This window comes from Schistocerca americana, chromosome 3 (assembly GCF_021461395.2).
Source record: "Schistocerca americana isolate TAMUIC-IGC-003095 chromosome 3, iqSchAmer2.1, whole genome shotgun sequence".
NCBI classification, from domain to species: domain Eukaryota; kingdom Metazoa; phylum Arthropoda; class Insecta; order Orthoptera; family Acrididae; genus Schistocerca; species Schistocerca americana.
In genome coordinates, this window is record NC_060121.1 from 409,061,980 (window position 1) to 409,078,331 (window position 16,352).

The following is a 16,352-nucleotide window of genomic DNA, read 5'->3' on the forward strand; positions in this document are numbered from 1 at the left end:
ACGGTTAATTTCCTTCAACCGTCCCAACCTCTAATTTTTGCAGTGAGGCCAAACGTAACGTGGAAGATCTGACATTTCATCACCACATAAAGACGAGGAAAGAGTTTTTGTAAAGTGATTACGTGTTAAGGGAGAAGACTCGTTTGTTTCTAATATTTGCAACCTTTTACCGGTTTTGCAGCTGAATTGTGATGGAACATTATACGTTTTGTTAGCGGCATTACAGAACACCAGTAAATAAAAGTAGAACGATATAACGCTTGTTAAATCATACATTTATATAGTGTCACATAAAACAGCTGAGAAAGGAGCAAAATATTAAGTCATCTTTAGATATCATTAAGATTCAGAGCCATTAACTATTGTTTATAGTGATTCATATGAAACAACGCTGTATTGCTAAACCTTATCCACTTAGCTTAACGCCTTTTGCGAAAAATTTCTTTTCAAATATTGACAAATGCTATGTCACTACTCAGGGATAATTAAATTGTTCAGTTTTTAAAAGTACTTGCTTCACTGTGTCGTTAGATAAATACAGAGCCGGTGCATGATTTTCTGCATGAACTGACCTCTCGATTATGTCTCATAAATGTTCGATGGGATTCATGTCGGGTGATCTGTGTGGCCAAATCATTCGCTCGAATTGCCCAGAATGTTTTTCAAACCGGTGTGATGCATTGTCATCCATAAAAATTCCATTGTTGTTTGGGAAGATGAAGTCCATGAATGGCTGCAAAAGGTCTCCAGGTAGCCGAACATAAATATTTTCAGTCAATGATCGGCTCAGTTGGATCAGAGGACCTATTGAATTCCATGTAGACGTAACCGAAACCAATGTGGAGCCAACACCAGCTTGCTCAGTGCCTTGTTCACAGTTTGGCTCACAGGCTTCGTGGGGACTGCGACGCACTCGAACCCTACCATTAGCTCATATCAACTGACATCTGGACTCATTCGAGCAGGCCGCGGTTTTCAGTCGTCTAGGATCCACCCGATATGGTCACGAGCCCAGGAGAGGCGCTGCACTCGATGTCGTGCCGTTAGCGAAGGCACTCGCATCGGCCGTCTGCTGCCACTGCCCATTAACGCGAAATTTCGCCACACTGCCCCAACGGATGTGATCGTCGTACTACTACATTCATTTCTGGAGTTATTTCACACGCTGTTGCTTGTATGTTAGCACAACTCTACGCATAGTCGCTGCACCCGGTCGCTAAGTGAAGGCTGTCGGCCACTGCTTTGTCCGTGGTGAGAGGTAATGCCTGAAATTTGGTATGCGTCCACAGTCAGGTCAAATGGATCACCTAAATACAAATGACTGCTCCTCCAAAGCATTGCCCTTTTAAACTTCGTCTACGCGATACTACCGCCCTTTGTATATGTGCATATAGTTAAAACTCCAGGCCTCCTGAAATATTATAACGAGCACACTTTAGGTATCAGCTGACACTTTCGAATCCCGAGAATGCTTTTCGTTCTTAGCTACCATACAAATGATGGACATAAAAACTAAGAGGGGTTACGTGGTAAGCTGGAAGTAAAAACATTTCTGCTGTGAATATGAACATGTAGTGGATAATCTTGACTTAAAGTAGTTGCTATGTGAATTCACAGAGCAATGCTGAGTCGATCTAATATGCTTTTCTTGAGGTAGCTTCAGTTATGGAAGATTTCAAGAATTTCACTTACACATAATTTTGGAGAACATAAAAAATTTACTTCTAAAACAAACGTTTAATTTGCGAGAGTAGTGTTTAGTCCAATTTACATATAAATAAGGTCCACGCTTAGTGAAAAAAAAGTGTTTGTGGTCGTTCTGCTGTTTTCTCTGTCTCGCTTGTCGTAGGAGGGATTATTGTGATGATTACCCCCCAGAATAGGGTTAGGAACATTGTGAAGGCTCTGCAGTTGCCTGGTAGTTTCATAACAAGGCTTAGCTAGGGAACTTCCGTCACATAGAGCTTGTCGTGAACTGTTGGCGGCACGTTAAGTCTAATGATGTACATGCAGTACGGGCACCACATCAACACTTACGAGCGTTGCCGTTAGCGAAACTATCTTGCTTGGTCATGTTTTTGTCGCTCGTCCAACTGAATCGATTCAAGTTGAACATGATGCAGACATTCGCAGCACGGCGTAGCGTCTACACCGCGGTTCGCGTCGCAAGAAGTCTGCTCTACCTGTACGCACTGTGCAGACATTGACGTGCTTCGCCTGGGAAAGCACTGATGCCCGGAATTTCTTGCTGCGTCGTGGTAGCGGTTTTAAATATAGAGCGTCCGGTGCCTTAATATAGTCCCCGCCGCAGCGCGAACACAGTCAATTCCGAATACCCGAAGTTCATAACTGCTTCTTTCGAGAAACACGCTTTCAGTGGGCAGCGGTAAATTGTTCCGGTAGCGCAATGTCCTATGTTTAATTTATCATGTTATAGTCTTTACTGGTTCTTCTGAGGTAACGAAAACGAACCATTTCTCTAGAAGTAGATTCGGGGTGAGCAATGTAACTTGACCTCGGCAGTAACCACTTCGTTTTCAGCATACCGGATTTTTCACTATTCACCCATGTCTGCCACCCCATCAAATTTCGACAGAAAAGTGGAAGTGTAAATTCATCAGTCCGGTAATTGGCACGTAACGCAAGTTCCTAGGCATACAATGCTTTGCTGTAAGTCTTGGAGCAACAACCGAAAATAATTCTCGGTGTCGTCGTGTGTCCGAGGGTGTAAAAGAAGAAACCTCGGATAACATGGCAACGCCGGATTCACTGTTGTTTCGCTCATCAGCCCTGTGGTTTGTTCGATGCAGTCCTCCAGCCTTGTGATATGTCAGCTATCTTCCTCACTTCAGCTGCATCTTTATCGTCAACGATCTGCCTCGTGTGCTTATATCTCGACCTCCCCTTGCGGTTCTTTCCTTCCACCTCACTTCATTTACAGTATTTAGCAATAGATGCACACCCATTCCATCTCTTCTATTTTTGTACTAAAAATATTTTTTCCTCGTCACATCGTTGCATAACTCTTCATTCCTTACGCGATCAGCCCATCTTTTCTCGTCTCCTCTAGCAACCCATTGCAAAGGCATATAATTGTTCCAGTTATACTTTGGCCATTGTCCACCTTTCGCACTCATACAGAGATGTCTTCCAAACATAGCTTTCCATTAATATTTTTCTAATCTCATGATTTATATTTTCGGGTGTTAATATCCGTTTGCATCTGTAGAAGATCCTTTTGAGTAGTGCATTCCTCGGCACTATATGTGTCTTGCTTCTCCCTTCTTTTTTTGTTCTTCTTTAGAGACAGCACAATTCAACCACATTTTGTAGTCTAAGATCAAAATTCAACATTAATCCACCGAGCACTCGCTGCGTTTGCTATTACATTGATTATTCATTAAGGTCCCTACTCAATTTCTGTTCACTTCTGGCGATCACTGCAATGTCATCAGATCATCACCACGTACATTTTCTTTCCGTGACAGGCAGTTCTTACATCTAGATAGAGCCTAGTGCTGTACTACTCTCGTTGCTTGTTTGGTTTGGAAATGATCAGAGGCAACACCCTACACCTTTCCTGTGTGGGCTGTGGTACATTCTGTCACTGTTGATTAGTACAGGAAGTCTAGCACAATTAGTTAATACCACGCTGCCAACTAAGTATATCTTTAGGAAGACAATATCTTAGACACACGGAAAAATTAGGCTTCTAGTAGACCAGCACTTACGATAAACGCCCGTTACCACACTCACCAAACAATTAAATATAGAAATAGCGTGACTCGTAGCAAAATAAGTGGTCAAGGCCATAGAGGTTTCCACTTTACCATCTCTCATTTTGTACAAATTTGGGGCGCAAAAAAAAAAACCAAAGGAAGATAAGTATGTTTTAATACTTCGTTAGCCTCATAAGTAAAGAGTGCCAAAATGCTAGTGTATTTCAGAAATTTTGGACATGTTTTATGTGTTGCAATTCAGTAAATAAATGTAGTAAAGTGTCAGAATAACAGAACTGTGCCTTTAGTGCAGGCAAACTGTGTGAAATATGTCGTTAGGTGCACTATTTTTGCCCCAATTGGTACTCTGCAATAAATTTTGCCGTGCAACGAAATTTCTCCCGAATGAAATATATTGATATCTTAAAGTAATTGGTTTGTGACACTAGTTCGTAGTAGCTTGTTTATGAAACATGTAGGTTTTATTACTTTTGTTTTTACTTTTTTAATGCGTGACGGTGAAGTTGACGGATTTTTGAGCTCGTCTATTCCAGTAGGTTCACCTGACCCATACTTTTCTTTAGCTACTATTTGAAGTAGCATTTGTTCCTGTACATTATATCAAATTTTTCACTATTGTTTATGGCAATAAATAACAAGTATTTCTGTGACATGGTGGCTCGTTATTTTTTCCTCAAAATGAACTGGAAGAAATTGATTTTCGATTGTTCAGGCAACTTTTGTAGCCGAAAAAAGCCTTTCTTCCTAGAATAACACAATGGATTTTTGTCTGAATTTTCATAGCCGAACGAAGAGTGGGAAATCGACAAATAGTCTAGTTTTTAAAATAAGACTTGATTGCGCGAAAGTAATCAGGATAATAAAGAATCAAACTTGACGATAAAAATTGAAGGAAAAACGACAAAGTGTTTTAATAAAACAGATTAGAGACATTTGACACATCTTTGAATGACGCTCGTAATGACGTACAGCAAATCAGGTGCCAATGGGAATATAAAGTTCAGTGTTTAACTAAAATTTCTAGTAATACTGGAGGACATTTGTATGTTGACGTACTATTGCTGTACATGAATTTGAGCATCATTTAAAGGCGCGTCAAATGTTTCTCAAATCTATTTTACTTCTTACCTTAAGACAAATAATTTCACAAAATTTTTGACTGAATTTTTTCCCAAAATTTATTTTCAAGTTACGCTCACAGAATGTGTACCAAAATATCTGAATGGACTATGGTTTAACATTGCAGCCAGGAAAGTATGCTGCATTCATGTGGTACAACAGCTGGTGGATTGGTAATCTTCGAAAAATTGTTATATGATTCCAAAACGTTAAAAAATTGCAGAGTAACCAGTAGGTTTTAAGTTTTCCTCCTATACAAGATTATTTACCTTCACTTACTTAAACTTTCTAATAAATTGTGTGATCTTAGAACATGACATTCCGAAGTAGTGATTTGCTTCAGAAGCTTCATTCCATAATAATGTACCGTCTGAAGAAAAAAAAAAAAAGACAATCGTCGGATTTTGCAGAGGACAAAAGATATTGTTTCAAATGACAGTTGCCGCAAGTACGGATCAAACGTCCTTTTGAGATATAGAGGATCAAAAAATTACCTGTACTATTAAGTGTACTTCGTCCTCATCTATTTAAAATACCGTGAAACCAAAAATGACAAATCTTGCCGGTTTTATAAACCTTCTAGTCGAAGAGCACAAGCCACTTCGGCTTGGGAAAAATTTTTTCACTACATAATTTATGGAAGACTGTTCTTCTTGGACAAAATGGTGAACAAAATAACGTTAAACTCACACTTTTATGAACATATCGAAATATTGGATGCGATGTGGCGTCAATAAAAGAGCAAAAAATTAATGTAAAAAGTTAGACAAAATATGTTTAATTTTCAGAGTAACCTTTTTTACTTGTCTATCATATAACAATTAAAAATATTACCTAGGAAATGTAGATAAAACTCACAATTATATGAGACATGTTTTTCTGCGAAATATATTGTGTATTTTCTGATCGGACCTTTTGACAGATTCTAACTTTGCGATTAATTATTGCTTTGGCTATCACACTCAAAATGCTGATAAGCGCTACCGCTTCGCTGTCGCAAGTTGCAGCCCTCTGCCGCTGGAGGGCTCAGAATTGTGGCATGCAAATGGCGATATGTAACGCAACAATGTCCAAGTACTGAGAGACCGTTAGAAAACCGAAGACACGCATTCGAAGATTTCGCCCACACATGGAGCAGCCCGGGGCACACTGTTATCTATCATTCTCCTTACCGTCCCGATCCGATTTTCATCACTTTCCAACTCTAATCGCCTTCGAGGACTCACTTTAATAGTGATGAAGCAGCACAAACAGAGGGTTTTTTTTTATGTCATGTGGCGAGGGCCTCCCGTCGGGTAGACCGCTCGCCTGGTGCAAGTCTTTCGATTTGACGCCACTTCGGCGACTTGCGCGTCGATGGGGATGAAATGATGATGATTATGACAACACACTACCCAGTCCCTAAGCGGAGAAAATCTCCGACCCAGCCAGGAATCGAACCCGGGCCCTTAGGATTGACAGTCTGTCGCGCTGACCACTCAGCTACCGGGGGCGGACACAAACAGTGATGATTTGGTTCAGTCAACGAAGTCAAACATTTTAGTGACCGTATAAACAAACTGGTATCTCGGGAGAAATTTGTACGGCGTCAGGATGACTGCAGTGACAAATGCGTAGACATGAAGAATAAATATGAAGAATATTAATAGAATTTGTTTTATTTGAAAAGCTTTAAGAGTTTTCACATAAATTCGGAGACATTACTTTTCAGCACGCTGTCGTAGATATCGGCGAAGGTAAAAAAGGCGCATTTTGCCAGAAAAAAAGGGAATAATAGTTCCTCAAAACGCTTATTCAGCAGACGGTTATAAACATTTGGCGAGTGTACGTTCGTGAGCAATTAAGGGACACACAGCTACATACTAGCGTGTAGCTCCCCTTTCGCACTGTTGCGAAGAGAAAACATCCAGTGAAGTGCATAGTTCCTAATTGTTCTGAAAATCAAGTAAAGAGCATAAACTTTCCGCTCAGTTCTGTAAGGGCGAAGTTGAAGGAACTTGTATACAGAAAACCGAAAATGGAAAGAAGGGAAAATGCGTGAAGTATTCGTGCCTAAGGTACCACTAAGCCATTCTCCGCAGTGGACGGAAAAGTCACAATATTGCAATATTGCTACGAGGCAATATCTTGCACCATACTTGACTGACCTACTGAATGTGAAGAGATGGAGGGGTCACATTCTGAAGTCGACAGATTATTTGTATATCCGACGCATCAGCCCTGTTAAATTGCTTGCGAAAAGTAGCTGTACAGTTCTCATTACAGAAAGTTCCTCCACAAAACATTCACGTTTTACAAAATGAGTTACTTTCTGAGCTATTTAGAGGGATAAATACAACGGTGCGTTTTTAAGGACATCAACGATGTTTTGGTTCTCTCTCTCTCTCTCTCTCTCTCTCTCTCTCTCTCTCTCTCTCTCTCTCTCTGGTGTTTCGTATAGTCGATTCCACAAAATTCCGTAGATTTCGTGAGGGGAAAAAAATTTTCATAAATTTTCGATGCAACAAACATTATGAAGATAAGGGCGAAGTTGAAAATGAGAAGCAGTGGATCCGTTAAGAGAAAGAGGATTCCAATATTAAACGTTGCGCCAGGCTGGAAATCGATGGACTTACGGGGACTGGCAGGCAGCCGTAGGCCCAGTTATCATACCGAAGTGATGCTGCGCTGCGCCAATGGCAGAATTGCTAAATTTACCTCTCCCCCTTTCTCCGTCGACTACGTTCTAAATTTTTCTTTCTTACAATTCTTCCCTCTTCGGAAAACTACCTTCTTCCAAATTTTATAGCTTTGCACCTAGGTTTAAAAATGTATCACTGGAGTAAAATACTACTTTGATGAACAGTAGGTATTAAATACGAATTAAAAGTATCACAACGCTGAATAAATTATGGATTATACTTCTTGTGAAAAAAGTAAAAAAATCTTTTTCGCCGTGCTGTGCTTGCACCCATGGCGGGAACCAATCGCGCCACCTCCTCGTACGACCCTGCGTAGGCGACGTGTCCATATTACTCAAACAAGAAATAAAATCTTTTTTATTGATAGTGGCTCTTTTTACCAAGATGGTAGAGAAATAGAATGGGACTTTTTTGCACTGAATATCGGAAAGGCCGGCCGAAGTGGCCGTGCGGTTAAAGGCGCTGCAGTCTGGAACCGCAAGGCCGCTACGGTCGCAGGTTCGAATCCTGCCTCGGGCATGGATGTTTGTGATGTCCTTAGGTTAGTTAGGTTTAACTAGTTCTAAGTTCTAGGGGACTAATAACCTCAGCAGTTGAGTCCCATAGTGCTCAGAGCCATTTGAACCATTTTTTTGAATATCGGAAAAGCACAATTCATACACAATAACCTAATCTTGTCGATAGTGAATTTAGTTTTAACACCTGTCCATGTTTTCGGTGTTTCGAAATTTTTTTAAATGCCCGCGAATAGGTCGTAACATCAAGAGAACCAAATTGCGGAATAGTTTACATAATGCCGTATGGTGTGACAACTCAGCATGACGTCGACTATGGAAAATGATTGAACCGCGTTGTTTACATCGCGGGCCACTATTAACTGGTATTTGTTTGATGCGTTTGCACGCTAGCGGATCCGGAAAATACTGTGTGTTCCTATGTAACAAACGAGGTCCACCAAACATTTTTTAAATTCTGCAGAATAGCAGTGAGACGAGATTATCATATTCCTTAATCTAAGATTTTTATATTTTCTTCTACGTGGATACACTTCCGGTTTCCGTAAGTGCATGCGAAGTACATAAATTGAAGCTTATTCTCTCCTACGTATATGCTACAAATAAAGCTGTGGAGGAAGTTCAGTGGATCTAGTTCATGAATAGAGAATCCATACTTACATATGAAAACATTTATACTCTACACATAGCCTTGATACAAGTCATTGCACGTGGACTACGCCATACTAAAATATATGGTCGCGAATGCGTGCACTGAAATACCGTGGTTTATCGTCTGTACACCCATACTCCACGGAAACAAGTAATTGACTCATTGCATTATCTGATTGTGTCGCTGCCTCGGCATTCAATTCATTGTCTGTGTGTGTCATTGTGTAGTTTGGATAACTGAAAACTGACCCTGTTAGTCTACATTGCTCATTTATAACTAGACCGGTCCAACAATTTTGGACGTTCGCACAAAGTTTTGTGGCCGTGGGCATGGGGACCAGCCGTTTCTAACTGCAGTAAATTTATCCGTGTTGCTAACGGCGAAACTGAAGTTCGGAGTCTTCAACGATAGTAGCTTGTAACTTACACTGAAAATAGTATTGAGCGCAGTGAACCTAACTTTTATTAGCGTATAGACAGATCAATAAATTTTTAGTGTGCTGTTTCTCAATTCCAGTAAGATATGTTAGTTTATTATTGTTGTCCGCTACGGAATATAGTGCAAAATAAGTTTTCAGGTCATCCGTATAGAGAAACACACACTATAAGTTTCTCGCTAGAGTCTGGGTGGCTTTCTGCAAAAGTAAGAGTTGTCAACTCGTATTGCTGAGTAGTCGAGCCGTGCACGGTGGTTGTACGATGGACATCCGCTGCCACGCACCGTGCGAATCGAAATCCATAAGCACCATAGTTTTCCTGAGATATTATCACCATTCTTCATTGCTTGCAAACAGATTTTAAGTATAAAAAATGTCGAGCTATTAACGGAGCCGCCCGCAGCTGCATGCGTAATGTTGTAGTTTTGTAATTGCGGAATTCGTGGTTCGATTCTCGCTAGACTAAACGTTTTTATTTTTTAAGTTTTATGTTTATCATCACGTGGAAATGTTAATTACAAATATTTATTGATGATTGTCTACAAAATTAACGTATTTTAAATATTAATTGCATGAAAATGAGAAATATCATTTACACACATCAAAAAAGTTTTGCATCACCACGCTTCCCAGAACTCTTGAAAATAGACGTTGACTGTGTATATTGTATCACACACACAGACCTTTTGACTGTTCAGAGATGTCACTTAACCCTTCCATAGATTGTAAACAACCATGCATGAGCAGCACCTATTAGACCTAGGGGGTCTGACAGCCGATCAGTTCCAGTCCTTCCACCAGGCAGGAGGTATACGGCTCGTGTTGTCTCCAGTGCAACCAGGCCTAGACGATCAATACCGCGGTTCGATCGCGTCCGCATTGTTACTTTGTGCCGGGAAAGGCTCTCAACTAGGGAAGTGTCCAGGCGTCTCGAAGTGAATCAAAGCGATGTTGTTCGGACATTGAGGAGATAGAGAGAGACAGGAACTGTCGATGATATGCCTCGCTCAGGCCACCCAAGGGCTACTACTGCAGTGGATGACCGCTACCTACGGTTTATGGCTCGGAGGAACCCTGACAGCAACGCCACCATGTTGAATAATGCTTTTCGTGCAACCACAGGACGTCGTGTTATGACTCAAACTGTGCACAATACGCTGCATGATGCGCAACTTACTCCCTACGTCCACGGCGAGGTCCATCTTTGCAACCACGACACCATGCAGCAAGGCACAGGTGGGCTCAACAACATGCCAAATGGACCGCTCAGGATTGGCATCACGTTCTCTTCATCAATGAGTGTCGCATATGCCTTCAACCAGACAACCGTCGGACACGTGTTTGGAGGCAACCGGGTTGGGCTGAATGCCTTTGACACACCGTTCAGCCATTGTGGCAAGGTGGAGGTTCCCTGCTGTTTTGTAATGGCGTTATGTGGGGCCGACGTACGCCGCTGGTGGTCTTGGAAGGCGTCGTAATGGCTGTACAATACGTGAATGCCATCCTCCGACCGATAGTGCAACCATATCGGCAGTATGTTGACGAGGCATTCGTCTTCATGGACAACGGCATCGCTCTACTAGAGTGGCCAGTATGTTCTCCAGACATGAACACTCGCGAACATGACTGGATAGATTGAAAAGTGCTGTTTATGGATGATGTGACCCACCAACCACTCTGAGGGATATACGCCGAATCGGCCCTGAGGAGTAGGCGAATCTGGATCAAGAGTGCCTTGATGAACTTGTGGATAGTATGCCACGACAAATACATGCATGCATCAATGCAAGAGGACGTGCTACCGGGTATTAGAAGTACTGCTGTGTACAGCAATCTGGACCACCACCTCTGAAAGTCTCGCTGTATGGTGGTACAAGAAGCAATGTGTGGTCATCATGAGCAGTAAAAAGGGCAGAAATGATGTTTAAGTTGCTCTCTCTTTCAATTTTCTGTACAGGTTCCGGAACTTTCGGAACCAAGGTGATGCAAAACTTTTTTTGATGTGTGTGATTCATTTAAAAATGTCGGTATTACTTCCTTATATCACGATTATATTATTTAAAAATAAATAATTTTCTTTATTATCCATTCGATTTTTGGCATTTTTGTACCAAATTTCAATTTACGAGGGTCGTCCACAAAGTAAGTTCCGTTTCTATTTCCATCCACTGCAGAGCTACGATCGCAGGTCCGAGCTGCGCGGCAGTTACTCTGACTCAAGGAGAAGACATGAACGCCATTTTCAGATCGCTGCTGCCGACGTGTTCTTTGTAGTGCTTCTTTATAATGTCAGCCGTATTTGAAAATGCCGCCGCGTGTGAAATCAGATCTGTGATTCGTTTTCTAAATGCAAAGAAAGTTAAACCAAATGAAATTCATCGGCAAATCTGCGAGGTTTACGGTCAAAATGCTATGAGAGATTCAGTGGTTAGAAGATGGGGCAGATCAAGTGCACGATGAAGAACAAAGTGGACCCCCGTCTGTGGTTACTGATGAACTGGTTCACAGAATTAAAGAGAAGATTAAGCACAACCCTAAGTTTACACTTAGTGCCCTTGCTATGGAAGTTCCGCAAATCTCACGATCACTGAAACTTCCTGGCAGATTAAAACTGTGTGCCGGACCGAGACTCGAACTCGGTACCTTTGCCTTTCGCGGGCAAGTGCTCTACCAACTGAGCTACCCAAGCACGACTCACGCCCCGTCCTCACAGCTTTACTTCCGCCAGTACCTCGTCTCCTATCTTCCAAACTTTACAGAAGCTCTCCTGCGAAACTTGCAGGACTAGCACTCCTGAAAGAAAGGCTATTGCTGAGACATGGCTTAGCCACAGTCTGCTCACGATCACTAATTCATGAAATTGTTACTGAAAAACTGAAATTTCGGAAACTTTGCTCATGTTGGGTACCCAAAATTCTTACTGAACAACACAAAAAATAACGGATGGGCAGTGCACTTCAGTTTTTGACACGCTACAGTGAAGAAGGCGATGGTTTTCTTTCTGGGATAGTCACGGGGGATGAAACTTGGGTATCGTAAAAGTCCCCTGAAACAAAAAGGCAATCAATGGAATGGAGGCACACCTCATCTGCAACAAAGGTTAAGCCTAAGCAAATCTTGACACCTCGGAAAGTCATGTGCACCGTTTTTTGGGACAGAAAAGGCATTTTGCTGATTGGTTTCTTACCACGAGGCCAAACAATCAATGCACATGGTTACTGCGAGACCATCAAGAAATTGCGACGCGCAATACAGAACAAGCACCGAAGGTTATTGTCAAATGTGGTGGTTTTTTTTCCACGATAATGCCCGATCTCACACGGCGAATGTGACCAAACAACTCTTACGGGAATTTCACAGGGACGCGTTTAATCATCCTCCGTAGAGCCCGGACCTCGCTCCTAGCGACTTTCATCTCTTCTTACACCTAAAATCTGTCCTTGGTGGTCAACCCTTCAGCTGAAAGAACATGTTACCACATGGTTGAATACACAGGCGGCAACCTTCTATGAAGAAGGCATACAAAAACTTGTGCCACGCTATGACAAGTGCATGCAAAATTTCAGAAGCTATGTAAAAAAAAGTAGTTTAACTGTTGTCGATTTTTGTACAATAAACATTTTTTCTGTGTCTGTATACGTTTGTTTTAGATAACCAAACGGAACTTACTTTGTGGGCATACCTCGTATTTTGAAAATTCACGTTTTGATGCGATTAGTAATTAAAATAAGTATTTTTTATAGAAAATGCCTATATACAGTAATACAATATTTTTAGTTGATATTTCAATGACTGCATAAGGGATAATCAAAAAGTTTCCGTTCGAAGGCCGTACAGTCCAGCATCGTTATGCAAAACCACCGTGGGGATAGAGGCAATCAAGCCCACCGACACATCAGACTGAAGATACCCGTTTGTGCTGCTGGGTGAAGCAGCCCCTAACTGCCTGCTGCACATCCTCGTCCGACAGGAATCGTCGACTCTTCAAGACCTTTTCTAAGGTACCGAAGGCGTGATACTCGCATGGGGAAGGGTCAGGAATATAGGACGGGTGCTAGAGTTGGTGTAAATTCTGCCGTCCAGATCAGCCGGCGTCTTGGGTCGAATCGCGACCAGCACGGAACTTAGTGCAACATCCCACAGCGATGGTTTTCGATAAACGTGGTGCTCCATACACATTCTTCATTGTGGGATGGATGTCTACTAGTGTTTGTCCTTCGGCAGCCGAGAAAAGAATAACAGCTCGTTGCTCCTGCTTGAGCCCATTTGGTACTAACGAAACCGAAGTTTACGTTTCCATATTTACCGCACGCACGTCGGTAAGACATGAATACCACACTAATAACCTTGGCTACATGTCTGTGCTTATACACCCGCATCGGAGTCGCGCTGCGTTGTAAATACGCTGCGTCAACGCCTTCAAACGTAAACTTTTTGATCGCATCTGATACACCAGATGTAGAAGTATGAAGTCGGTATTTCCCTATGGATGGTGCTAGCCGTCAGTGTAGGGCCCGTGTGACCGAGTCTACAGCGCCATGTGCTTACTGTAAAGGCTGACGACGAATGTCAACACACAGTAACCAAAGTTGCATACATCGGTATCTGTTTTAAACCCGTAAACATATCTAGTTTTGCGCCTACGAACTACGATTTGCGGACAGCATTGGTTTTCTGTTATCATTTGAAGAAAACACCTGCATAATCGCATCGAATGCTTGTCGAAGCTTTTGGAGAACTAGCTGTTGGGAAAACGCAGTGTTTCGAGTGATTCAAAAAATTCAAAAGTGGTGATTTTGACGTGAGAAACGACGAGCGCGGGAAACCACCGCAAAAGTTAGAAGACAACGAATTGCATGAATTGCAATTCATGTATGAATTATTGTATGAAGATGATACCCAAACTAAACAGGAATACGCGGAACAATTGAAGGTGACGCAAAAAGCCGTTTCTTTTCGGTTGAAAGCTATGGGAAAGGCCCAGGAAGTGGACAATGAGTTCCGCATGAACTGAATGAAAAACAGCAAGCAAATCAAAAGACCACTTGTGAAATGCTGCTCGGCAGATACAAAAGAAAAGCGTTTCTGCATCAAATAGTGGCAGGTGATGAAAAATGGATATATTTTGAAAATCCTAAGCGTGGTTCAAATGGCTCTGAGCACTATGGGACTTAACATCTGAGGTCGTCAGTCCCCTAGAACTACTTAAACCTAACTAACCTAAGGACATCACACACATCCATGCCGGTGGCAGGATTCGAACCTGCGACCGTAGCAGTCGCGCGGTTGCGGACTGAAGCGCCTAGAACCGCTTGGCCACCGCGGCCGGCCTAAGCGTGGTAAAGCACGGATGAATCTAGGCAAAACATCGACATCCACTGCAAGACCAAATCGCTTTGGAAAGAAGACAGTGCTCTGTGTTTTTGGTGGGATCAGAAGGCCGTAATCTATTTCGAGCTGCTAAAACCAGGTGAAACTGTTGACACCGATCGCTACCAACAGCAAATGATTGATTGAAATCGAGCATTACGTGAAAAGATTATGAAGAAGCCAACACAGTCATATTACTCCATGATAACGCCCCACCACACAAAGCAAAAAGGGTGAGGGAAACGATCGAAGCGTTCAGTTGGGAAATATTAGGGCATGCGGCTTGTTCTTCAGACTTGGCTCCGTCCGATTATCATCGCTGTGCAATGCTTCAATTCGTATGAAAATGTACGATAGTGGCTCGCAGACTGGTTCGCTGCCGGAGAAGTGGGAGACATGTATAAATAGCAGTGGAGATTATTTTGAATAAAATTTTGTTTATCGGTTTCAAACAACAGACGTGTAATTATTGCAACCAAATTCCGGTTTTATACTTCTGCGCCTGGTAACTGAAATGAAATTTAAAAAAAGAAAAAAAAAAGCTTAGCCAGAATAGAATCAGCGACCTCACAGCCGTCCAATCGGTGTTGTTAAATAGCGAGAATTTTTTTATACTTAACAGCGCTCGAAGCTTCAGATTTTTGAAGTAGATTCTCATCCAGTGTTTTTGAGGATTGGAACGTACTCTTCAGGAAACTGATGCCCTGTCACTGACGTTAATATTCTTAAGTATAAACAAAGCCGGCCGGAGTGGCCGTGCGGTTCTAGGCGCTACAGTCTGGAACCGCGTGACCGCTACGGTCGCAGGTTCGAATCCTGCCTCGGGCATGGATGTGTGTGATGTCCTTAGGTTAGTTAGGTTTAAGTCGTTCCAAGTTCTAGGGGACTGGTGACCATAGCAGTTAAGTCCCATAGTGCTCAGAGCCATTTGAACCATTTTTTTTTTTTTTTATAAACAAAGCCGAAGTAGGGCCAGTCCATAAGATCTCCTTGTGAAACAAATCTAGGCGTTTGCTGGCAGTTCTGTTAAATTCAAGTGGAGGTGTCATTTCACTCGACTGTTCCGTAAGTCACTTCAGCGTTTCGTTTGGTTCGCGTGGAACAAGGAGACATCAGCCAGTGATGTTTTTTGTCGTATCGTTCACGGAAGAGGCTGCGAGAAAAAGACTGGTGTGTTTATACTGGTTGGCGCCTTCGACTGCGTCCGGCGCCGATCGGCGCGTGTCGGGGGGTGCGCGCCGCGACGCCAAGCAGTCGCCGTCCCGCCGTCGTCCGCGCAGCACGACAGAGATGCCCAACAGCCGCGACCAGGTCAGCCGCCACACGTGCAGCCGCCGCGCCCGCGCGCTCGCCCGCTCACACCGGCTCGCGACAGCGTGTGAATCTTACCCCTAGCATAGCCAAACACTCGGTGCGCTGGCCTGCCCCACTGTATGGAAACTATGTTTCACGCTAGGGTAGATTGGATACCCGTTGCGTTTAATATTAAGGTGGAGAACTCGAGTCGAACTGACAAGTGCGGATGAATGCCTTGGTTCTTGCTGCTTCACTTAGGATATCGGTCACAACTCGAATTTCGGTGTTGCTCAGAGATGGGAACATTTGTTGTGTTTTGTCATTAGTGGACGTGATAATTTCAGAGTTCAACGATGATATTGTATTAATATGACGTTATCCTTTAAATCGTGTAACTAGTTTCTTGTCATATTAGGTACGTAATCGGACTATAGGTGAAGTTTCTGTGACGTTTATGTTTAATGAAATTTGTTTAGTGTTTTTTTAACAGCTTGTCTACTACATTGAGAATCTGTCCCACTTTACCGAGTAAAATGGTTTCGC

At 42.5% G+C, this 16,352-nt stretch overlaps 1 protein-coding gene across 3 annotated transcripts in view; it reads left to right on the forward strand.

Annotated features, from left to right (window-relative positions):
- Window positions 1-16,352, forward strand: part of LOC124607335 (cAMP-dependent protein kinase type I regulatory subunit) — a 271,618-nt gene that overhangs the window by 66,153 nt on the left and 189,113 nt on the right. Inside the window, exon 1 of one of the 3 annotated variants that reach the window (XM_047139637.1) lies at window positions 15,734-15,824. The exons of the other annotated variants lie outside the window; for them this stretch is intronic. Within the exon in view, the coding sequence (XP_046995593.1) occupies window positions 15,804-15,824 (21 nt within the window). The 5' untranslated portion in view covers window positions 15,734-15,803. Of the gene's footprint in view, window positions 1-15,733; window positions 15,825-16,352 lie in introns of those variants that run through there. 3 annotated transcript variants of the gene reach the window in all.